This window comes from Pelodiscus sinensis, chromosome Z (genome assembly GCF_052426305.1).
Source record: "Pelodiscus sinensis isolate ZL-2025 chromosome Z, ASM5242630v1, whole genome shotgun sequence".
Taxonomy (NCBI): Eukaryota; Metazoa; Chordata; order Testudines; family Trionychidae; genus Pelodiscus; species Pelodiscus sinensis.
The window spans coordinates 14,391,675-14,415,455 of record NC_143085.1 but is presented as its reverse complement, the minus strand read 5'-3'; the positions used below and the strand labels follow the sequence as shown (position 1 = coordinate 14,415,455).

The window sequence follows — 23,781 nt, the reverse complement described above, 5'->3', positions numbered from 1 at the left end:
GGTCACTGTACTTAGGAAACAAATTAAGTTAAATAAATATAATGCTGAAATGTATAAGCTATATTAAGATACCAGATCCCACATGAACAAAGCATGCTACAGAAAGGTAAGAAGTTAATCCCTGGAGGGAGAGAGCAAATAGAATCTCTTGCTGACTGAGGAGTAACACAAACAGCTTATGCAAAGAATACTCTTTGGTGCTGCTTGGTCACAATAGTGAATAGAAAATGAGAAGAATGGGAGAAAAGGAGGGAAAAATGTATGGTCAGATTCTTGAAGGCTACCTAAAAGATGCCAAAGGCTGCGTGATTTGAGAGGAAGCATGAGCCATCAAACACAGATACTAAAAGCCCATTCCTGAACTAGAGCAACACCTTGCCCTCTGAAAGGAGTACTACATCATCATGTAAGGGAGACTAGTTCCTACCAATGCCATGTTTTTCCATCAAAGTGATGAGTTCTGCTTCAGTCAGGTAATCAGGAGGATTGGTTTGTTTCTCTAGCAGTTTTACTTCACTGAGTGGGAAAACATCTCCCTTCTCACATTTGGGGAGGTTTTCTTCTAATGGGATGCTTTGCCAGGGCATAATTTCGGTGAATCCTGTAAATAAAAACAAATGGAAACTAAACAGTTCAACAACTTTCATTAGGCAAGATACTTCCTAATTCTAACTGGAGTTTTATCACAAAGTCAAAGCTGAGAGGCTGCCAATGACAGTTTGCACTGCCACAAAAATCATGGATGCCAGACTCTTATTCCTTAAAACGAAGCTGGGAGCATTAAAACTATAATACATTGAACCTCAAAGGAGTTCCCCAACAACCCAACACCAATCACTGTGGGCTGATTCTGGAATGCTAATGCCTAGCAAATAAAAACAGACTAAGAAGCAAGCAATCTAAAACAGATTGTGTATCCTCCTGCATGCAGGGGCAATGCTTCTTAGCATATTGTGAGCACAAGGACAGAAATTTTAAAATGGGTCATACTGAGAAATCCAAGTGTGGGGATGAAAGCAAAAGTTGGTTGTTTTTTTTTAAACTATCAGTCCTGGAGGAATTCTGAAATTTTACTATGGCTCCAAAGGCATAAGTTCCTCCTCCTCCTCCTCATCACAACTCTGGCTTCTAATTCAATTCCTCAACTTTTTATTTGAAGGCGGAGGGAAAAGGTCATAATTAGCCGAACAGCTGTTCCCATGTTTTCCTTACCTGGTGAAATAATCATCTTTCCTACACAGGTAAAATGTTCAGGACCAATAATAAAAGAAATGGTGGTTTGGAGATATTTGCAATCAGCACAAACAGTGGCAATGAAATGTCTAGTGATATATTCATATAAACGCCATCCATCGCCACCTGAAGATACACAACACCTTGTTACCCATATAAAATCAGCACAGGTTGCCCAACAGAATACTTGTTAAAAACAGTTTTTCTTGCAGAGTTATAGAAAACTAATCTAAAAAATTAACTTATTTCCCTTTAATGTCTTTCTTGAAGTCCCTAATTCTGCACAATAGTACCTTTCATTTATTTAAATTATAAGTAACTTTTGTTCTCATGACAGAGAAAGATTAGTAGCACTGGAATAAATTAAGCATAGGTCAAGCAAAGGGAAACTTGTGCAAAACTGTTGTCAAAACTCTCGAGTAAAGAATGTTAGTTGTGCTATCTTGTGGGCTAATTTTGTTATGAGTACAACTGAGAGATCAGAGTGTACAGGAAGGCAAATATTAATTTAAATAAAAAAGACAAATGATAGAAAATGCAAAAATGTCAGTTACTTTACTAAATAATTCACTTACAGTCCCAAAGAAAATAAATTCAAACTTCAACACCACATTCTATTCTAAACTCCTTTTGTTGAGCTTTGGTTCTACAGCATACCTTTAAGATCAGTGGGCAATCAATGTATTATAATACACAGGCACAAGAATTGTATTTCATCTTTATCTCTGAAACTCATAATGCCAAGAAGGTTAAGTCAATTTTCAACATTAATGTAATGTAGTTTTCTGTACATTAATCTAGTGTTCCTTATACTTCTACTTCAACTTTTCAGGAGTTCTGGTGCTTTTGCTTATTTTATTGGTTACACCAGTAACAGTTAGTAACTCAGTTTTTTATGAAAATACCAGTTGGGGTTTCCAAACGGGCTCTAACACACCCCTCAGGTACCCAATCCTCTTGCATACAGCAGATTTTTTAAGACGAGAGTTGGGTATACCTAGTTCTGCTTCTGTTGCAGCTCTCATTGGAGTAATTGGAGGATGGTCCCCTGCATCATGGCCTTTCCTTGGACGATTAATTCCTTCTGACAGCAATGCCTTTACCTACACAAAATGAAAAAGAGAAAGCAAAAAAAATTAACACCACATCAAATCTCTCTACAGATTAATATGCTTTTCTTTTCAGATCAAATCCATAACACAAACCACAGAAAATGAATAGTTAGAAAATTGTATATTGACTATGGAGATCAATATACAAACAGATCTTAAGAGATGTTTCTGGTATTTGAGAGCATGGATTTCTTGATACTGTTTTTTCTAGAACACCGGCCAAGAAAGAACTTATAAAGCATTTTAAATTTTGCTTCATATACTTACTGTTTCTGCCCAGTAAGGATTATTAGTCTGTTGTCTCAAAGATGCTTTCAAGTCAAAGTTTTCTGGATAGTGGGTTGTTTCTGTTCGAGGGTAGCTAATATAACCCTGAGTATAAAGTCGTTCTGCTATTTGCATAGCATGTTGTGGACCCATTCCTGGGGGAAAAAAAAAGTCATGGAGCTATGTAGAAGATTTAATCTCTGTCGCCACAAAGGTTTCCCACTGACAGGTCTTAAATGCAGTCTTAAGGCGTGTGTATTTTCTACAAAAGTATTTCATGATCAGAATCTATTACTATACTGGACACTTCACTTCTGACAAATTCTCTGCTTTGCTAGCACAATTATATTTTACAGTGTAGCCAGTAATAACTTGCCTGCAATGATAAACAGCCTTCATTTGTTTCATGAGATGCGTCAGAATGCAACACATTTTCTGTTGAGAACAGTTTGAAAACTGAAATGTTGATATCTCCACATTATTTACATACCCAAAGCAGAACTGGCAACTTTTAACATTTCCACCGTGTTCAGTGCCAGAGGTCTCTGTTTGGCTTTCTCCTTCTTACTCACAGATTCTACCTTAAAAAACAAAAACAAAAAACCAAAACAAACAAACAAACAAACAAAAAAACCAGAACAGCATTTCTCCAGTAAGTCCTGATTCTGTATGGTGAATGATACTAGTATAAGTTTCATAATACATCTAGCAGTACTACACAGGCTTGTATTATCCATTTTGTGTTCCATAGCTGCATAATATTTCTTATTTCAAGGACATGTGATTAGGGAAGTTTTAGTAAAAGGTGAAAACCTGTTCCTAGGGTCCTCTGAGCCAATTTAGCCCAAAGGTTGGGGAATGGGGAGAAGTAGCTTGCTGTCTTCTTTACCTCTCATCCCCACAGCTGCATGACACTTCAGTGCAGTTGACAACTCAATCCTTAATCCAAGTATCAGTCTTAACTATAATAATCCACATGTTTAAATGCTTCAACCAATCTAGATGTACAGGCAATCCCCGGGTTACGTACAAGATAGGGACTGTAGGTTTGTTCTTAAGTTGAATCTGTATGTAAGTCGGAACTGGCGTCCAGATTCAGCCGCTGCTGAAACTGACCGCCAGTTCTGACTTACATACAGATTCAACTTAAGAACCCTAAGCGTCCCCAAGTCAGCTGCTGCTGAAACTGATCAGCGGCTGATTCCAGGAAGCCTGGGGCAGAGCAACTCTGCCTCGGGCTTCCTGTAGTCAGCGCTGGTCAGTTTCAGCAGCGGCTGACTTGGGGACGCCTGGGGCAGAGCAGCTGGGGTGCTGCTGGGTTGTTCCAGTAGCACCGCTCCTCGGCGCTACTGGAGCAACCCAGCAGCACCCCAGCTGCTCTGCCTCAGGCGTCCTGATTCAGCCACTGCTGAAACTGACCAGCAGCGGCTGAATCAGGACCTGGGGCAGAGCAGCTGGGGTGCTGCCGGGTTGGTCCAGTAGTGCCCAGAGCGGCGCTGCAGGACCAATCGGCAGCGCCCCAGCTGCTCTGCCCCAGGGTCCACTGCGGCTTCAGTCCCGGTGCCCCTGGTCTGCTGGAGACCGTCTCCAGCAGACCAGGGGCACTGGGAGCAGCTTACGAACGGGGCTCTCTCGCCCCGGAGCTCACAGGCAGCAATCCGCCACCTCGACCTCCGGGGCGAGAAAGCCCCGTTCGTAAGTGCGGATCCGACATAAGTCGGATCCGCGTAAGTCGGGGACTGCCTGTACTTAAGTCAAACAAGTCCTGTATAAAATGGAACTGGCAGTTAATTGGCTATACAGATTATACCATACTATGTATATAAGTCTGATTCTAAGTTTTCACAAGAAATACCCACTATACCAAAAACAAACAAACAAACAAAAAAACCCAGGTCTTTATCCAATAAACACTAGAAAACCACCAGAAATTACTATTTGTACGTAAAAGCTTGTCCACGCAGTAATAAAGACTCCTGGGTGTGATTTCTAAAACACACTAATTTAAGCACATTAAGTGGTCCGTGTAGGCTCTGCTACTGCACACAAAAGGTTCCCATACACTTTAATACAGTGCTGTTTGAAACAGTACTATGTTAAAGCATGGCAGGAAACATTTACAAAGAGACTACTGTTTACGAAGAGAACCTGGAAACCCTCCCAATTTTTGGACATCTATGTAAAATTTTAAAAAGCCTAAAAACCAACCCCAGAAACTAGAATCCCTAAATGTACACCTGACCAAGAATTTCACTGCAGGAATACTGCCATATAAATTAATTTCAGATTTAGAACCCGTCTGCTGGGAAATATTCAGCAACACCTACACAGTATTCCTCATCATGTTTAGTAATACAGACTTCTTGTCTAAAGGAAGCAGCCTTGTACCATGAGTGATGTCAGCTCCCCAAGTCTATATTATTTATATTATTGCAGCACCTAAGAGTCCTACCCATGTGCTAGGCGCTATTGGAAAAGGGATTTTACTGAAAAGACTATATGCCTATAACACTAAAACAACGTGAACTACAGAGATCTCTTTCATTCAGTATGCACAGTAAATGGAACTAAAAATCAAGACAAAGTTAACATTTTATTGACTACCTTTTTTCTATTTCAGAATTAAAACTACTGTATACCAACAAAAAATATTTAGTACCTAAGCCATATGATACATGCCTTTACTTGTACTTACCTTTGTATCCCTTTCCATCTTTGTTATGTTTAGAAACATTTGAGCAATCTCCCGGTCAAACACCCTCACTCTATCCCATTCCAATGTGAGAGAACTTTCTTTTTCATGGTTCACCTAGAGGAAAAAATAAATAAATACAAGCAACCTAGATTCAAGTCCTGACTGACACTCAAGCATTAACAACTGCCAGGCACAGTCCCTTTGGCATGGACATCTGATTTGGATTAGGACCAGGATTGCAGATGGCCTAGCTGGAGATTCAGGGTCTGGTTGATAGATTTTATTGCTCTTGCAGAGTAGTCAAATAACTGAAATACTGAACTACAGATTTAAAGTTCCTTCATGACTGTGGATATTTAGAATGGCATGGGATAGGCAATTGATAAATCAGAATAGTTTCTAAATAGAGAAAACTACAGGTTGAACCTCTGTGGCCCGGGACTCTCCAGTCCAGCAATATCCATGGTCTAGCAGGACCATGGATGTTGCTGGACCAGAGAGCCCCAGTGACAGTTTACTGGTGGCTGACAGTAGAGCTGGCCAGCGGGACAAGAGAGTTCATGGGCTGGTGGGGCAGCAGAGCCCACAGGGCTGCATAGTCTGTGGAGCCACAGGGCCTATGGATGAAGGAGCCACCAATGCTAGAGTGCTCGACGAGGTGCAACCTGATATCATTTGTCACTATTTTAGATGGGTATGACTAATACAATTCAGGTTTAAAATCCTGATCCTAAGAATAAGCATCAGTTACCATCCTGGTAAAGATGCTAATAATCTTAGCCTCTCTGAGAACAGAAATCAGTATTTTATATTGATATTCAGAAGTGGATCATGCAGGACTGAGGCCTGGCAAAGGCAACATGAACTGACACATATTAGAACTTTGATAAAAAGCCAATAGACTATTAGCTTTCACCTTTTCATTATCTTGCTACAGGTTCAACCTCCCAAATCTGAGTCTCTTTGATCCAGCAACATGTGTGGTTCTGTTGCATGCTGGGGATCTTTGGTCCAGCAACATCCAACAAGCAGCCACTGGGGAGCCCCCGTCCAGGGATCCCCAGACATATCAGCAGCAGAGGGACCAGCATTGGCCAGGGAGCTCTGCCCCAAGAATCCCTGGCCAGTTGGCAGCAGCAGAGTCAGCAGCAGTGATCTTCAGACATGTCAGCAGCACCAGGGCTGGTGGCAGACAGAGATCCCTGATCCCAAGAAGCACCAGGGCTGGCAGCTACTGGGAATCCCCAGGGCTGGGGATTCTCAGCTGCACTGGCAACAGAAGTAGCCGCTGAGCATTGGCCCTGGGGATCCCTAGCTGAAGTGAGGCTGGTGGCAGCTGGGGAGTCCCAGGGGTTCTCAGCTGCGCTAGGCAGCAGTGGAGTATGAGGTAGCCATGAATCCCCCAGGCCAGGCCTCCCTGGCTAGGCTGACAGCAGGAAGAGGCAGCAGGCTGGGAGGCCAGTGACAAGGGGACATCCTCTGGTCCAATAAATCCCTCATTAGGGACCAATCAGGTCCCCAGGGTGCTGGACCAGGGATGTCCAACCTGCACTATTTGTTTAAAGAAGCCTGTGTACACACAAATACAACTGCAACTTTGGTTACTTCTCAGAGCTTCAACACCAACAAGACTAGTGAAACTGGTGAGAGCTGCCAAAGTAGTCACAGAACTCACCTAGAAATTAGCATACTGAGGCCGCATTTCTACTTGCCTGCCAGAGATCAATCTTCCAGTGTTAGATTTAGCAGGTCTAATAAAGATCTGCTAAATTGAATGCTGAGGGTGCGCCCGGTTGGCGCTGGTACCCTTGATTCATGAGTAAGGGAAGCCTGAGAGAGCGTTTGCTCCTACTGACTTCCTGTTGTGAAGATGGCTCCAAGCTCAGCTTAAGGTACATCAACTCATGGTACAGCATTTATGTTGCTAGACTTGCGTACTTTAAGCCAACCTTCTGGGTCTAGTATAGACTTGGCCTGAGTGTTACACTTTGCTTCAGAACTCCTGGGCTCAGCACTATGTGTTTGGCAGGCTAATTATATCTTATATTGACTTTAAGTAGAGAATCAGTGTAGGGGCTCCACTTTTCTGAAGTAACCCATTTTGAGTGATCATTTTGGCTGAATCTGAGTTTAGACTGCTAGGATTCAAGAAGGCTGATTGAAGTGATTATATACACAGTTTATTTAAAACTGACATGTATGTTTAATGAAGAGTGATCATATACATATAAAATGAATAAAAATCCATCAGTTCTTTTGCCTGTAATTAACAGCCTATCTGAATTCTAGAGAGCTGTTGCAAGTTTATAAGTTAATACAGAGAGGCAAAATAAAATTAATTTTACTGATAAAATGTGCACTATATTTCATATATACAAACAAATCAGACAACTATGAATGGCGTAAAAAATTACCTTGGCTTGCAGCACCCAATAAGTTTCAGGTTTGAAAGACTGGATTTTATCATGCCTTTCTACACAGAATCCAAGTGTCGGGGTCTGACATGGCCCAAAGGAGATGAGAGAGCTGTCTAAATTGCCATATTTTCCCTGAAAGTATTTAGTCTGAAACCTAATAGACAACATACAGACAACACTGTTTAAAATTTTTACATGTTAATTCTAATCCCTTCAAAGGGAACATTTTCATAAACTTACATACATGTCAATGCTCTAATTAATCACTCAGACCTTGAAATATTTTTTCAAGAGTCACCAAAATAATCAACAGTCCATGTAATAAATAACAATCCTTCCACATAGGATCCTGTTACCTCTTCAAAAAACTGGGAAGCAGAATTGAGATAGAAGACAGAGTATACAACATTTTTGAGCATGGTTCAGGAAGACATCTTAGCTGGAGAAGATACATATCAGAACTGCAATGGACAAATCAGTGGCACTCTTTCCCAAAAATGCAATTAACGTATTTCACAAAAAAAGTTAAAATAAAAAGAAAATTCAGATTACAGTTTTAATTAAAAAAGCTATTAGTTGTTTACCTAGTTTATGCATATATCAGCACAAGAAAAATTCTCTTTGTTACCTTGTAAATGCACAGCCAATTCTCAGATCCAGCTCCTGGCGGGCGTCCACTGACAGAGCCTCATTGTGATTGGGTTCTCCCAAGGAGTTCATGGCATTGCAGATGTCTGTGTCAGTAATGGAACTGAACTTTGCTCTGTATATTGTCCTTTCAGTGCCACGAGGTTTATTCATAACAGGAAGAACAGCATCAAGAACCTAATGGAAACCGAAGCGTGTGTTAATAGTCATAGGAGGGCAAGGGTTTTAGAGTCTGTGCATCTCTAGAGTAAAGATTACACAGAACAATAGCAAATAAACTACCACTTTCCACCTACCAATGAGGGTAGGAGGAAAGTTTAAGTTTTCCATTAATAGACAGGCAAAAGCAATATTTCCCATATACATTTTAGAAACAAGCAGATCATAAGCACCTATTTACTAGAACTGGCAACTGATGATGACAGTGAAGTAATATTACTAGACAAGTGCAAAAAAAACCCCAAAACCCACACCCATGGGATTTTACTTGGCAGAGTTCACAGCACCACCTTGCAACCAATTTACCAGCTTCAATCAGAAAACACCTCATAAGGCTTCAAAGACAATTCAGTCATTATGACAGTTTAAATAAAGCTGCAGATGAACATAGGAATGTTAAATAGCAAGTAATTGAATAGTCATGTAGTTATATTAAATGTTAGTGGTTACATGACTACTTAATAGTCCCCGGAGGCAGCCTGGCAGCCAGTGCATTCTCAAACCCACTTCTGGGGAACCCCTACCATCTCACCATGCTGCCTCTCTTTCAGGTAGTAGGTGGGAGCTGATCTGCGAGGGGAGACAATTTAAAACTAGTTTTTCATGTAGACTGGTTCTTGCCTGATCCTCTAAAGCAGGGGTCTCCAAACTACGGCCCGGGGGCCGGATGCGGCCCGCGAGGCCCTCTCATCCGGCCCGTGGAGACCTTTTTGGATTCAAAGGCAGAAGAAGTGAGATTGTTTCAAAACCCATTTGAAGCAGATGTGGCCAGTTGCCCAGATGAACTGCAGCTGGAAGTCATTGAGTTGCAAGCAAATGACCTCCTTAGGGACAAGTTCAAAATAGGACTGGTGGGTTTTTACCAGTTTTTGCCCAAGGAAGACTTTCCTAATGTCAAAACTTTTGCATCAAGGTACCTTTCAATCTTTGGAACAACATACCTGTGTGAACAAACATTTTCAAGAATGAAATACGTGAAGAACAATTTGAGAACAAACTTGTCCGATGATAATCTCAGGTCACTGTTGATGTTAGGGACAACAAATCTAAAGCCAGAAATGTCTGCTATTTTGGCATCCAGGAAACAATTTCACCATTCACACTAATACAGGTGTTCATGTGTAGTGTATGAATGTGTTATTAAATAATAACTGAATAAAATAATATTAAATAAATAATTAAAAACAACATCCATGTTTTGATTGTTTTTTATTTGGACCTCAAGTGTGTAGTCGGCCCCCGAACTGCTGTTTGATAGTTAATGCGGCCCTCGGGCTGAAAAGTTTGGAGACCCCTGCTCTAAAGCAACAGCACAGGGTGGCGGCAGCAGCCCCTGACCACAGGGGGTCTGAGCTCCCCATGGACAGAGGCTGCTTTTCAGCAGTAGCCCATACATGGGGAGCTCAGACTCCTTGTGGACAGAGGCTGCTTTGTGGTAGCCTTCCTTGTCCCCTCCTCCCTCATGCTGCTGCCTCTCATTGAGGCAGCAACTTGGGAGGGGGCACGTGGCACCATCGAGCTGGTACTGGTGGGAACCGGCTTTTAAATTGGCTCCCCCCAGAACTGATTCCTGCCTGCTCCCACTGCAGCCTGTTAGAGAGGCAGCAGCAAGCCAGGGAGCAAGCAGGTCAGCGGAGCCAGCGCACGCACAGAGCTATCACAAAAGACGGCTCCCCACACATATCAGCTCCTGCCTGCTTTGGTCACCCTCTGCACTGCTGCCTCTCTATCAGAGGCAGCAGCACAGGGATGGAAAGGTAGGGAGCCGTCTTAAAAGCTGGATTTCCCCCCCCTCTGCACAGGCACTGTCTGCCCCCCTTCCCATCTCTAATACACAGGCAGCAAGCGGGGGGGGGGGGGGGGGAAGGAGGGGGAGCGGGAAATACATGTAGTCAACAGGATTAACTGATAAGCCCAAGCTTATTGGTTAATCATATAGTCGTCGACATGTTGACATCCCTAGATGAACACTTAAGTTTATTTAACCCATTAAATAAAACATAACAAAATCCCCTAATGTAGTGTTAATTATAGCTGTGGGATAGATACAGATGTAAGCCTGCAAAATGATATCCTCTTGTGCACTGTAAGGTGGCCTCTACTAAAATGTCTACCTTCCCAATTAACAGAGCATTGAGGTGGCAAAGTTTTTACAAAGACAATAATACAACTCTTTCAACTGAGAGATGTACAAGGACCTTCACCACATATACAAAAGCTACGAGACAGATTTATGATTTTCAGCTAGTGCCCTAGAGGTTGAAAGTCCCAGTTATTCACCAAGTTACTCCATGACTTAAAAATCTACCAGTCCAATTTGTGTAGCCATTAGTACATATTCACAACTAGAAATGGGCCAGTAACACAATGAATAGTAAAACTACATGTGTTATAGTTTTATAATAAAATAGTAATGGAAATCTTACCTCAAAACAGATGTTTTCCCCCTCCTTATCACAATCCAACCACAAAACAACGTGGTCACAGCCTCTTCCTTCCACCTATAAAAAAATTAAAGTTTTCCAACAATAGACAAGAAACTACCTTCTGTTCTTAACTTTCAGTGTTTATTTATCTTCCACATTTGTGAACTCAAATTTCAAATGAGTTATGAAAAAGACACTTTGAGGTTCAGAAGCGGTGTAGGAGAGGGGAAAAGGAGTACAGTAGTGAAAGAATGGGACCGGGAGCCAGGAAATCTGGGATCACCCATCTTCCTCTCCTTTTTCAAAAATCGGTCTTAAAAAACCCCCACCTTGTTCTGTGAATTAATACTGCTAGTATGAACACACACTGATGTATGATTGTACTGTGATTACTCATGCCTTTAAACCAGAAAAATTTCAGAGCAAAGACCTATTATTTATTTGAAACAAAATACAGGACTATGTAGCACTTTAAAGACTAACAAGTGCTACATAGTCCTGTCTTTTGTTTCAGCTACACCAGACTAACACGGCTACATTTCTATCACTATTATTTATTTGGCATTTCTCAATGACTGCACACTTCAACAGCTTCATTACATCTGGAGTCTATTCCTAGCTCTGCAACAGGGTGTATAATCTTGGGCTAGACCAGGGATGGGCAAAAGGGCCTCTAGAGGCTGGATCTCCCCCGCCCCCAGACCAATCAGAGCCTAGGTACAGGAGAGCACATGTGTCAACCCTGGACGCCAGAGGACAGAGAGCAATAGACTTCATGTACTCCCTCCTACCCCCAGGCCAATCAGGGTTTGGGGGCAGGGGAAACACACTAAGTCTTCTCCTGCTCTGCAAGGGACTTGGCACTTAAAGTTAACCTCCAGCTGTGGGAGCAGGGAGCTAGAGACTTCATGTACTCCCCCTCCTCTAGGTTGTGATTGACCTGGGGCAGGGGTTGGGAGCTAAGACTCCTCCCACCACCAGGGGCATGGGTACCTAGAGGAAACTGCCAGCTGTTCTGAACAGCTGGCAGTTCTCTCTGTGTGGGAGACAAAGACTTATCATATTCCCCCATCCTCAGACCAATCAGGGCCTGTGGGTGGGGAAACTCGGAAGAGTCCTGGCCCCACCAACTCGCACCTGAGCAAGTGCAAGCCCTTTTGGAGCAGCCAGGAGCTACTTCAAAAATTTCTGAAGTGACCCCTGGTCAAAAATTATTGCCCATTCCTGAGCTAGAGCTTTAACCTTTCTGTGTTTAGTTTTCACATTTTAAAAACTGGGATACTACTACATTATCTCACAAGGAAGTCACAGTCCTTAATTCAGTGGTCCCCAACATGATGCCTGCCGAGTGACCAGGGTCGGCCAAGCCATTCTTGCGCCCCGGGCCCTGGCCGCGTGGCACATGCACGGCAGCGCCCCTGGCCACCGCAAAAGGTTGGGGACCACTGCCTTAATTCATTACTTGAAAAAGCACTCAACCCTCAGAAGGGCAGAAGTGTTAATTGTTACAATTTATTTTGTAAAAGAACTGCTGCCCACATAGCAATACAGCTGCCTTCTGGATATTGCATTTGTGGGGAGTGATAAAGGACATAACTAGCTTTAATAAACATCTCACTTTCCAGGGCATGTGCATACTACAAATAGAGTGAATTGTGTGCCTGTTGTAATTAGTGACACATCAAAGGTCAAATTCTGAAGGCAACAGCAAAATTGAATCGAGTGGGTCAAAAACTTAGCACTAACCAAACAGCCACTTAAAACAATAAAAGAGAAAAGGCCTGGTAGATAACAAAGAGCTGCCTCCTGTAGTGAAAATGACTGAGGCTAAAGCTACACTACAGCTCACGTTAGTGTAAGTGATGTTGTTTAGGGCTATGAATATGCCACCTCCCTTAGCAACTTAAGTTGCACCAATGTAAATACCAGTGTGGACACTGCTGTCAGTGAGAGAGATTCTCCCTTTGACATAACCACCACTGCTTGCAGGGATTAGAGTAATTGGATTAGAGTAATTAAGTCGACTGGAAAGCTCTCTCTCCTCAGCTTAAAGCATCTGCACAAATAGTGCTATGCCACAGTTCCGGATGTAAAATCCCATTTAATCAGTTAACCACTTAAATGGGGCAGGTGGGCTGGAGCTCCTCTGCCTGCATAGGGAATGTTAAATTGCATTTAATCAGCTAAAGAGTAGTTGATGGAATTTCCATTGACTACTTGATTAGTCCATAAGGGTGGAAACTGCAGAGCCACAGCAGGGTTAGCACCCGGCCCCAGGAGCTAACCCTGCCTTTCAAATATATTAAGAGCTGCCAGGCTCTTAATATATTTAAAAGGCAGAGGCACAGTGGGGGTCCTGCTCATGCCTGGTCCCTCCAGCCCTTGCTGTGACTGTCTTTTAAATGTATTAAGAGCATGGAGGCTCCCCCGAGTACTGACTCCGGCTCTCCACCCCCACACTGTCTCTCTCTGATGGAGGTAGCAAGGGAGGGGGAAGCAACTAGTCAAGTCACTACTTGACTACCTGATAAGCATTTGCTTATCGGGTAGTCAACTAGCTGTTCAAATCCCTATGCCTGCGGTGCGTCCTCTTCATTGTATGGGGGGCTGCTTTAGCCCAAGCCAACAATTTACCATTCAGTACAGGGCAAGCTCGTTACAGTAGCCATAGCCCCAGATTTGGAAGCACAGTCATCTCTCTCTTCCCAGAAGATATTCTAGCACACTGAAAGGCAATGCTCCCAAGATATGGGATGCAGAGAACATTGTGTGACAGTCAGGATTAGGGATGTGTATGGTTAACCGGTGAGGCTTAATGGTTCTAGTTAACCAGTGGGTGCTGGAGCAGCTCCCTGCCTGCCACGGGTTGAGGGGCTGCTCTGGCTGGCTGGAGGAGTCCCTGACCACAGCAGGAAGGGGTGTGTCACTCCAGCCCAGCTGACCAGGAGAAGCCTCCTTACCCCCTCCCTTTAATCAGTTAAGTGGTTAATCATTATGTTTAACCGGTTAACCGATTTTACATCCCTAGTCAGGAGTCAGATGCCTCAAGATGAAGACAGGGAGAATCCCAAAGAATAAGGAACTGAGTCAACTGGGTACTGTGTATACAACTATGTCAAGTAAGGTTTTTTTTTATGAAAGCTTATAATATCCTAGACCTGATGGTCACTATGAGCTATAGGTGTATATTCATAACCAGGGCTCGACAATTAGTGTAATCTACTTGCCCGCGGCGAGATTACAAGCTGGCGCAGCCGCGCAGCGTGGTCTGCACATGCGCAGCGTGCCAAACCACACGGCTGGCGAGCAGGGCTTGCTGCCGCTTGGCGAGCAGAGCTCGCTGCCACTTGGCGAGCCCTGTTCATAACTATAACCTGTATACATATTAGAGATATCAGAGTATAACCAATTAACCGCATAGCCAATAAGCTGATGCTTATCAGTTAATAATATTGGTTACATTCTGCCAGCTCCCAGGAAGATGGCTTCACTGTGGCAGGGAAGCAAAGCCACCTTCCTAGGAACTGGCTGGGCAAAGGCTGACCGATGGTGAGGAGGCTTCGCTTCAGCAAGGAGAGCCAGACAGACGAGGGCTGCCCACTCCACTCCTGGCTTTACTGCCACAGTGAAGCCTCTAATCTGGGAGTCAGGCTGGTAGGAGCTGGTAGCCACGCTTCTGGGGTGACTTTGCTGCCGGCTCTGCAGGATAAAGCTAAGCTTCATGCTGCAGAGCCTGCAGCATGAGATTTTCAGCAGTTACATGGTTACTCTATTACACAATTTTTAACATCCCTAACACGTGTGGAGAAAGTTGTAACTGTAACTATAGTTCAAGTATAGCATCATTGCCTCATCATACCGCTGAGAGGGACAGGGATGGAGCCTGTCAAGGGAAACACATAGCATTGTCCAGTCAAGAAAAGACAACAGTGGACAATTAAAGTTAATGGGAAAGCCCTAAAACAACTTGAAACTGAAAAGAGACATCCGCTCCCACCCAGTCTGACTGATAGACACACACATAACCATGAATTACCATAGATTGAGAAAACGGAAAAAAGAGTGCACAGGATCTGAAGTGAAGGCTATCTGGAAACTGAGGGGCAGCACACAAGAAAGATGCTGTGGAGCAATGGATGCCCTCCCCTCTAAAATAGAAGGCACACTGGGAAACTGTTTGGAGGAAACAGGTTGCTTGGATTAGGAAAGAGAATTTAACTATTACAGAAACATAAATCTTGAGATTATTTAAAAGAAAGAAACTGCTAGGGGAAGCCAAGGTGGGGTTATACTTGTAGGCTGGTTACTGATGTCAGAGCATTGATCCATGATATAATTAGGGTTTTACCAAATTCACAGCCATGAAAAGTGCATCACAGACCACGAAATCCATCTTTTGTGTATTTTTACCCTATAGGATATAAATTTCACAAAGGAGACGAGAGTTTTTCAAATTGGGATTCCTGGTGGAAAATGGAGTTTCAGTACAAGGTTATTTAAAGAGTATCAATACCACAGTCTCCCTTAAGGAATGTAAAATCCTGTTTCATTAGTTAACTGGTTAAACACGAGCACTGGATCCTGCCTTCAACCCCTCTGCTGCTGCTTCTGATACAGATGCAGCAGCATGGGAGGGGAGGTAGCTCTGAGGGAGCCGGTGTTTGGGAGAAGCTGGCTTAAAAGCTAGCTCTGTTCCCACGCAGTGGGAGGTAGGGTTGCCAGGTGTCCGGTATTGACCCTGACAGTCCAGTATTTTCGCCTCCTGTACGGTAAAAAAAATTCAGAAAATACCAGACACCTAAAATGTCCGGTATTTTCTGATTTTTTTTCCTGGACAGGAGGTGAAAATACCGGACACTTGGCAACCCTAACACCTGGGCCCAGCCCCAGCCCCTTGTCCCCAGACCTCATGCTTACCTGGTTCCATAGGGAAGTTAAGTTCTGACTTGAACAAGAACACAAAATGGTTGCCGGCAAAAAGCCTAAAGACCAAGGGGAAGCAACGCCTTCCCTGGGTCTTAGTGCTCAATCGCTCCCCTGTTCCTATCTCTATTCTAATTCTGCACTCACTCTGAAAGGGGCCATGATGTTTAATGCTGTTTTATTATTTAATTTTTTTTGCTCAACAACTTTGGTCTCCTCCCCTTCCCCAACAGAATTTTTTCCTCAGTAGTTTTTTTGGGGAGGGTAGAGGGGGGAAGGTGTTTTCAGTATTTTTAGTTCAACCATCTGGCAACACTAGTGGGAGGAATGGTGGGAAAGTGGTCCAACTGGGCTGGAGACCCCCATCCGAGCTTGTTCCCCTTTAATTGATTAACTGGTTAAACAATATGTTTAACCGGTTACTCAACTAAATGAGATTTTACATCCCTCTTGAACTGTGCACACTGCAACTGGAAACAGTATTCCAGCAGTAATTGCATTAGTGCCAAATAAGGAAGATGATTTTTCTACTCCTGCTTGAGATTCCATTTATTATTCATCCACAGACTGCATTAGCCCTTGTGGCCACAGCACCACATGGGAGCTCATGTGGAGCTGATTATGCACCGTGATCTAGGGATGTTAACGAACGACTAATTTACTAGTCAAGTTGTTGATGGAATTTCCATTGCCTACACGACAGGTCGATAGGCACTTCCGCATACCTCCTTTGAAATGTACAAGAGTCCATTTAGTCAGGCTTGTAGTTAAAGAGAACACTAACCATTTGAAAAAAAATCCCAAAACAGTTTAAAATACATCTCAAAGAATACCTGTAAAAATTTCACCATAGTCAATTTGGGGTTAGCTTCTTTCTTTTCTGTAGGGGCTTTGCTAAAAAGCTCTGCTGGATCCACTTTGTCCCAATTGTTATATTTTCCTGAAATGGGAAACAGTTCTAAATACCTTAAATAAAACATTTATTGTACAAAGACATAGCTTGCAAAGCTAATCATAGTATGCTGACTATAGAAATGGCATTCTTTTAGAAAGTTCAGTGCTTCATTCTTCTCCACCAAGTGCTGCAATGGCCTCTAACTTTGATTTATATTGAGATCAGTCATATTTTAAAGGGATAGCAACAAAAACACATTTCTAAAGGAAATTTGTTTTGTGACAAGTAACTATAACTGAAACATTAGAGGGAGGAGTTAAAAAAAGTTATGTTCCTCTATTTCTGCAACTTACTCACTTTGAGCATTTTTACAGTCCTTTATAAATAGTCAGTTTCATTGTTTCTCCTGTATAATCTGTTGGGCTCCATTATATTGTTTCTTTTGTTTTCCATATCTCAGTCATTCTTGATTGTAACTGTTAGCACTAACATACTGTCGGACATCTTCAAAGCACTGTGCATACTATTTACTCCTCATAACACCTGTGAGGTAGTTAAGTATTATCTTCATTTTACAGATGGAAAAACAGTTGTCAAATGACAATCTCTATGTCACAGTCAGTGAGAGGCAACATTAAAATCCAAGGAGTTCCTAGTCATGCACTTAAGCCATTACATACCTCTTTGAATATTCCATCACATTTTTACACCAGGCCCTTTTAATAATATTTTGCATCCAAGAATCTTAGTATTTGAAAACATTAGAAAATTTAGACTCATCTCCCCATTTGCAGATAAAATAATGAAAGCACAGAGAAGATAAGTGATTTGCCCTAAAATCTGATGTTCTAAACTTTTTTCTTTCTGATCCCCTTCTCTTCCCCAAACATGCTATAAAAACTCCATAGTCCTCCTGTGCCACAACAACTGGTTTTCTGCATATAAATGCCAAGGCTGGCATTAGGCAAGTAGGGCAATTGCATGGGGCTCCATGAAGCTAAGTTGCTCAGGCTTTGGCTTCAGCATCGGTGGCAGGGTTCAAGGCCTTGGGCTTCAGCACTATGCAGTAGTAGGGTTTCAGCTTTCTGCCCTGAGCCCCAGAAAGTCTAATGCTGGCCCAGCTTGGATGTCTCTGGAACCTGCTGCGCCCCTGTCCCTCCCTACACCGAGGATCAAGACACCTGGATGAGAACACTGCCCTAGATCACACAGTCTGTTGCAATATCAGGAATGAAACTTAGAGCTTCCTAATCTAGACAATGTCTTAATCTGAAGACTATACTTTGACTTAACTCCTTTCTCTTATCCAATTTACAGTGAAGCAGTGACTCTGATTTTACTAATCACAGTTAATTTTGCATCAGTGCTGTTTTTTTTTTTAAAAAAGTTGCAAACTGCTCAAAATCAAACAGACAACAAATAGACAATACCTATGAAATCCAGAGTCATCACATGGCCACACACAGATGTCATCTTGAAGTGGACACTCTGCCCCATAAATGATCCAGTGTACTCATGAACAGAGCATGCCCCATTCAGCCCTTTATGAGAAGACATGTTTCCTGTACAAAAAAATAAAATAAATATGAACAGACATTAAAATACTGAAAGTAATCTTGTTTCTTGCATCATGAAACTCTGTCTTTCCTCTGTATCTCCAGATTTTCCTGAACCCCCTTCTATTCTCTACACAAGTTTCTCTCTTGCGAACTCCCTCATTTGGGCCATTATTAACATCTCACTATATATTTGCAACAACCTTCCATTTAACATGTCCCAAACTTATCCTGTGGATCAACACAAAGTATAATGAACACACTCTGCATTATATATAGAGAGCTGTACTATACCAGCTCATGCCTCTAAGCCAGAAAAACCTCAGAGCAAGGGATCTACTACTTACTTAGAATCTCTGAACAGTACAATAGAACAGTAAAAACATTATATTAAGTAACAAAATCAGTCTCCTGGCACACAGGTTTATACTTTGTTTCAAATTGTTGAAAAATTTCCCACCAATAAATGCAACTTTACAGGTTGGATGACTCAGAAAGGAAAGTAGCATTCTTGTTGGTTTTCCAAGCAAGAAAAACCCAGTCAACTAAGCAGCAGCAAAAGGAAAGATGGAGGAGAGTTCTATTGACAACCTTTTAAATGCTGAATGTCATCCAGTTTCATCTGCAGCTGGCAGCTCAGATTAACATCTGCATCCAAATAGTAGGGTTTTTTTTTAGCTTCCACCTTCCTTGAAATCTAGTAGTCTTTGTAATATGCAGCAATTAGTAAATTGCTTTACTTCCAAACAAAGAGATACACATATGTGTTTTAATAAATTTATTTCTTACAGTACAAACATACCCTTTCTAAGAGAAACAAAAAAGACTGAAGAGATTAGCAAGCTTTCTGTCTTACCTCTTGAGAGGATCTTGGCAATAGACTGAGCCAGAGAAGGCTTCTCTGCAACCATAAACACCGTCTTCATTTTTAGTTATGGAGTTCAAAGGGCTGGAAGACTTAATCAAGGGATTTTAGCCTAGCATAAACTTCACTTTGTTCTCACTGTATTATCTTTCTGCCTAAAAAGAGGGGGAAAAACAGCTTGAGTTTAAATGAAATCATGTGTAGAAAAAAATGGGATACAAAATGTTATATGTGTATGCCAACAATACACATTTTCCTGTCACTTAATCATTTTCAAACAACTATTCCGTTCTGCTGTCATCGTGTTTAGGTGGTCCTATGGATACAAGCTGTATCAGCATTTCCATTACACGCAGTGGTTTATAGCTTGGCTATAACAATTCACTCCAGGATGAAAGCTACTATAATTTACCAGCCAGTGACTCCTTTGAAGAATTCTTTTCAGTGACTGGGAAAAAATGGTTTATTTTACCCGCCCATCAAATGCAGCTTTCCAGGATGGCTGATCCAGAATGGGAACTAGCGTTCTTGCTGTTTTTCCAAGTCCAAAGCCAACTAAGCGGCTCTCCCATCCCCAGCCCCCTCTTCCCCGCTATCTAAACCCCAGAACGATTCCCGCCGTCCTGCGCCGATTCAGCCTGAAACCCCGGAGCGATTCCGGATTTCCCCACCCCGCTAAGTCCACAGGAAGCCGGTTCACTTCATGGCAAAGCGACTGCAGCCCTCGCGCGCCCCGCAGGCGGCTTCCGGTCTGCCCGCTGCCAGGCCCCGATCCCGCAGACCCGGCGCCGCCCAGGGAGCGCGGTGCCCGGCCCGCTCTCACCGCAGGCGCGAGCCCGGTCAGGACCCAGCTGCCCGGCCTGGGGGCAGGTTCCCTGCGCCCACCCGGGACACCGGCCCCGCAACGGGGCCCGCGTGCCGCCGGGGAAGAGCCGGGCCTCGCCGCTAGCCCCCGGGCCCAGAAAGCGCCCCCCGCAGCGGCCCGCTCACCAGCCCCCGCGCGCCGCCATTGAGCCCCGCTTCCACTTCCGGGTCACTGCGCCGGAAGCCCGTCCGGGAGATGGGCAAAGGCGCTCGGAGGAGAGAGCTGCCCATTGGCCCCGCCCCCTGCCAGTGGGAGGAGCTGTGCGTGCAGCGTCTCTCCCCATTTCTCTGGGCGTGCAGGGCTCAGAGCTGCGCTGAGCAGTGCGCAGGAGCAGGCTGGCAGGCAGGGTGCCCGGGAAAGACTCCCTTGGGCTGGATGCAGAGATTTAGTAGGTCTGATCTGGCCTGTGGGCTTTATTTTGCCTGCCCCTGCCCTGAGACATGCTGTCTGCCCACTGGTCCTATGCCCATAGGGAGATGCTGTTCACTCACTGGTCTGCCGCCTTCCTCTGAGAGATGCTGTCCTCCTGTTGCTCTTGGCTCTTGCCCTAAGGGAGATGCCCACTGGCTTTCCCTCTGCCTTTAGAGAGCCGTTTCTTCTCCAGTTGGCGCCCACCCTTTGTCCTCAGGGTGATGCTTCCACTCATTGGCTCTGTGCTCAGTCAGAGGCTATCCTCCATTTGTCCTGATCTTTGCCCCCCAGAGAAATGCTTTTCTTCACTGGCCCAGGTCCTGCCCCTCCCAGTGGGGAGACGGTTAGTACCCTTTATGTCAGCAGATATCTGCTTTATATCTACAGGTTTCTACATCTGTAGATGTGAATGTGGATATCTGCAGCTCATTTTTGTGGATACAGATACAAAAGTTGTATCTAGAAATCCTGCAGATTTGCAATTATCTATTTAATATACTCAGGTATCTGCAGCTGCGGATGTAGAGATAAATATTTTCAGACAGAGCTGTCCTGTCCAGGGTGGCCTCGGGGATTACCTGTGGAGGGAGGACCTAGTGCAGGGTGGCAGTCAAGGTGCCCTCTCATTCACTATGGTGGAAGGAGCTGGAGCAACCTGGCAACCTACTCTGCTCCACCCACCCTGCCCTCACACTCTTGCCCAACCTGCTGTGATCCACTTCACTGTGGCAGCAGGAAGCAGAGCACCTTGGCCTCAGGGTGCAACACTTCTCACCACCGAAGTGAAGCAGAGCACAGTGGACCGGGAAAGGGTGGTAGAATGGAGCAGAACAGGCTGCTGGGAGACAGGAGACCAACCCCGTGCTGCTACCCTGAGCCAGGCTCCCTAGTAATCACCCAGTTGGCCTTGTTGGGGGAGTAGTCTATGGGCAAGGCGGTGGGGAAAGGGTGGGGTGCAGGCGTAGGGTAGGGTGAAGCAGAGTGAGGCTTGCTCCAGGGGGATTGCCCAGATCATCTAACATGCATCTGAGTAGGTCTTATGGACACAGTGCTTATGACACGGGCAGCCACAGAAGCCCTCTCTACAAGATGGATTGGATTTTTCATTGCCCTGAACCTTGAACAGTTTACACCAGCACAAAGACCAAAGGAGGTTTATGTTGCACTCACAGGGTGCGTCTACACAGCAGTGTTATTTCAGAATAAATTATGTTATTCTGAAATAACACAGAGCACATCTACTCTACAAGCCTATATTTCTAAATAATAATGCTGGAGGATTTCTTACTCTGACTCTGTAACCCTCATTTCATGAGGGGTAAGGAAAGTTGGAGTAAGAGTGTTCTTCCTTCGACTTCTTGCTGTGTAGACTGTGCCTAAAGCTGAGTTAAGCTGTTCAGAATTAAACTACACAATTGACGTAGATGAAGTAGCGCAGCTTAATTCAACTTTAGCCTGTACCCACAATGACTACACGAGAATCAGGGCATCAGAAGATCAGGCACTATGACTCCCAAATGTTGCTGACACAAATGGAGCTTTTTGAACATCACCCCTGGTCTGACTCCAGGTTGAGCTTAAGTGGAGAAAAATGTTAAAATGGGATGGACAATAGCTGCTCTTTGGTGAGAGAGAATTTCATTCTTAATCCCCTCTGCTGCTAATTTTCTCCATACTAACTAAAGCAATAAAAGCTGCCCTGTTAAGTTGATTTCCGTAGCAGTTCCTGTTGCCACCTGTCTCCTATGTGGAATGAATAATGCAAAACTAAAGTTATTGTTTCTCCTCAAAACATTAGTTTCTGCCACACTAAAATAAATGAAAAGACCATGGTTTCAGTAGGGGCCACCTTACATTAGATTTTATGCAGCTGAACAGTTATGTTTAAATCCAATAGAGGGCTGTGGCAGACATGTACAAACCAATTCACAATTTGAACTCATGTAAACTAAGTTCCACCAGCACAATGAACTAAATACAGGTTGGGTGCATCTAGACTGGCAAGATTTTGCGTAAAAGTGGCTGCTTTTGCACAAAAACTTGCGAGCTGTCTACACTGGCCGCTTGAATTTGCGCAAGAGCACTGATATTCTAATGTAAGATTTCAGTGCTTCTTGCGCAAATACTTTGATGCTCCCGCTCACGGATAAGCCCTCTCGTGCGAGAATCCTTGCGCGAGAGGGCCAGTGTAGACAGGCACCTTAATTTTTTGTGCAAGAAAGCCCGATGGCTAAAATGGCCATCGGAACTTTCTTGCACAAAAGCGTGTCTATATTGGGCATGGATGCTTTTGCACAAAAGCATTTTTGTGCAAAAGCATCCGTGCCAATCTAGACGCTCCTTTGCAGAAATACTTTTAACGGAAAAACTTTTCCATTAAAAGTATTTCTGCAAAATCATGCCAGTCTAGATGCAGCCGTTAAATCTCTCTAGTCCAGCACTTTCTGGGCCAGAAACATCTGTGGTCCAGAATGATTTCAGTTATCTGGATGTCCGCTTATCAGGGGTGTGGCCAACCTTCCCACAGTCCAATAAAGTTTGTTTACAGCCATCAGTCCTGGCTCTCAGTGTCCTGTGCTATTATTTAGCTCTAATTTACTCCAACCGTTTTTTAAGAGCCCAATAAGCAGTGAAAGTGTCGGCATGCTGATAGACAAATATTGATCTCCCATGATTCAGCAAATTCTCTGATCTACATTCAGTCAGGTCCTGAGGGGGCCAGACTGCAGAGTTTCAACCTGTTTAGTGTTTCTGAATAGAATGGTGATTTTTCCTATCCTACAATAATTTAATTTTGTAAGTACTATTGTCTAATACACTATAGTAATGTAAGTTGAAAATAATATAAATTCTAAAAGTCTCAGACTCTCATATAAATATTTCCTTAATTCAAGGATTCTTCATAAAATAGAAACATGCAAAAATGATATTGAAGTAACCTTAAATATCTTGGTAGTTCTTACAAGAACAGGGAAATTCACAGTTAAGATTTTCCCTTAAGCTAGTCTGCAAAGTTGTTACCAATATAACAACAGTGTTATTTTATACCAACTTATTTAAGCCAGTGCAATTGTATATAGACTTCTATCACTTTAAATTTTATTTATATAAAATGTGCAAGCAAAACTTATAGAATCCATTTTAAATCAATATAAAACAGTCCACACATAAAAGTTGCACTGGGTTAATTCAACTGATTTAAACTAAAACAGCACAACTTCAGTTTTTAGACAAGCTTTTCATCCTTCA

The 23,781-nt window shown here is 43.4% G+C and overlaps 1 protein-coding gene across 4 annotated transcripts in view; it reads right to left on the bottom strand.

The window, feature by feature from the left end:
• The window catches only part of TOP3B (DNA topoisomerase III beta), a 28,782-nt gene extending 8,426 nt beyond the window's left edge, over nt 1–20,356 (bottom strand). Inside the window, exons 1-13 of one of the 4 annotated variants that reach the window (XM_075898278.2) lie at nt 20,247–20,356; nt 19,248–19,411; nt 18,266–18,397; nt 16,774–16,880; nt 11,018–11,092; nt 8,353–8,549; nt 7,722–7,878; nt 5,308–5,421; nt 3,103–3,193; nt 2,613–2,767; nt 2,231–2,336; nt 1,213–1,359; nt 428–601 (exon numbers count right to left, since the gene is read on the bottom strand). In XM_075898278.2, the coding sequence (XP_075754393.1) occupies nt 428–601; nt 1,213–1,359; nt 2,231–2,336; nt 2,613–2,767; nt 3,103–3,193; nt 5,308–5,421; nt 7,722–7,878; nt 8,353–8,549; nt 11,018–11,092; nt 16,774–16,880; nt 18,266–18,397; nt 19,248–19,317 (1,525 nt within the window). In that variant the 5' untranslated portion in view covers nt 19,318–19,411; nt 20,247–20,356. Of the gene's footprint in view, nt 1–427; nt 602–1,212; nt 1,360–2,230; nt 2,337–2,612; nt 2,768–3,102; nt 3,194–5,307; nt 5,422–7,721; nt 7,879–8,352; nt 8,550–11,017; nt 11,093–16,773; nt 16,881–17,192; nt 17,379–18,265; nt 18,400–19,247; nt 19,412–19,956; nt 20,221–20,246 lie in introns of those variants that run through there. The other 3 variants (XM_089775153.1, XM_006110534.4, XM_025180266.3) reach the window with 3 other exon arrangements.
• Between the last annotated feature and the right edge of the window lie 3,425 nt (nt 20,357–23,781).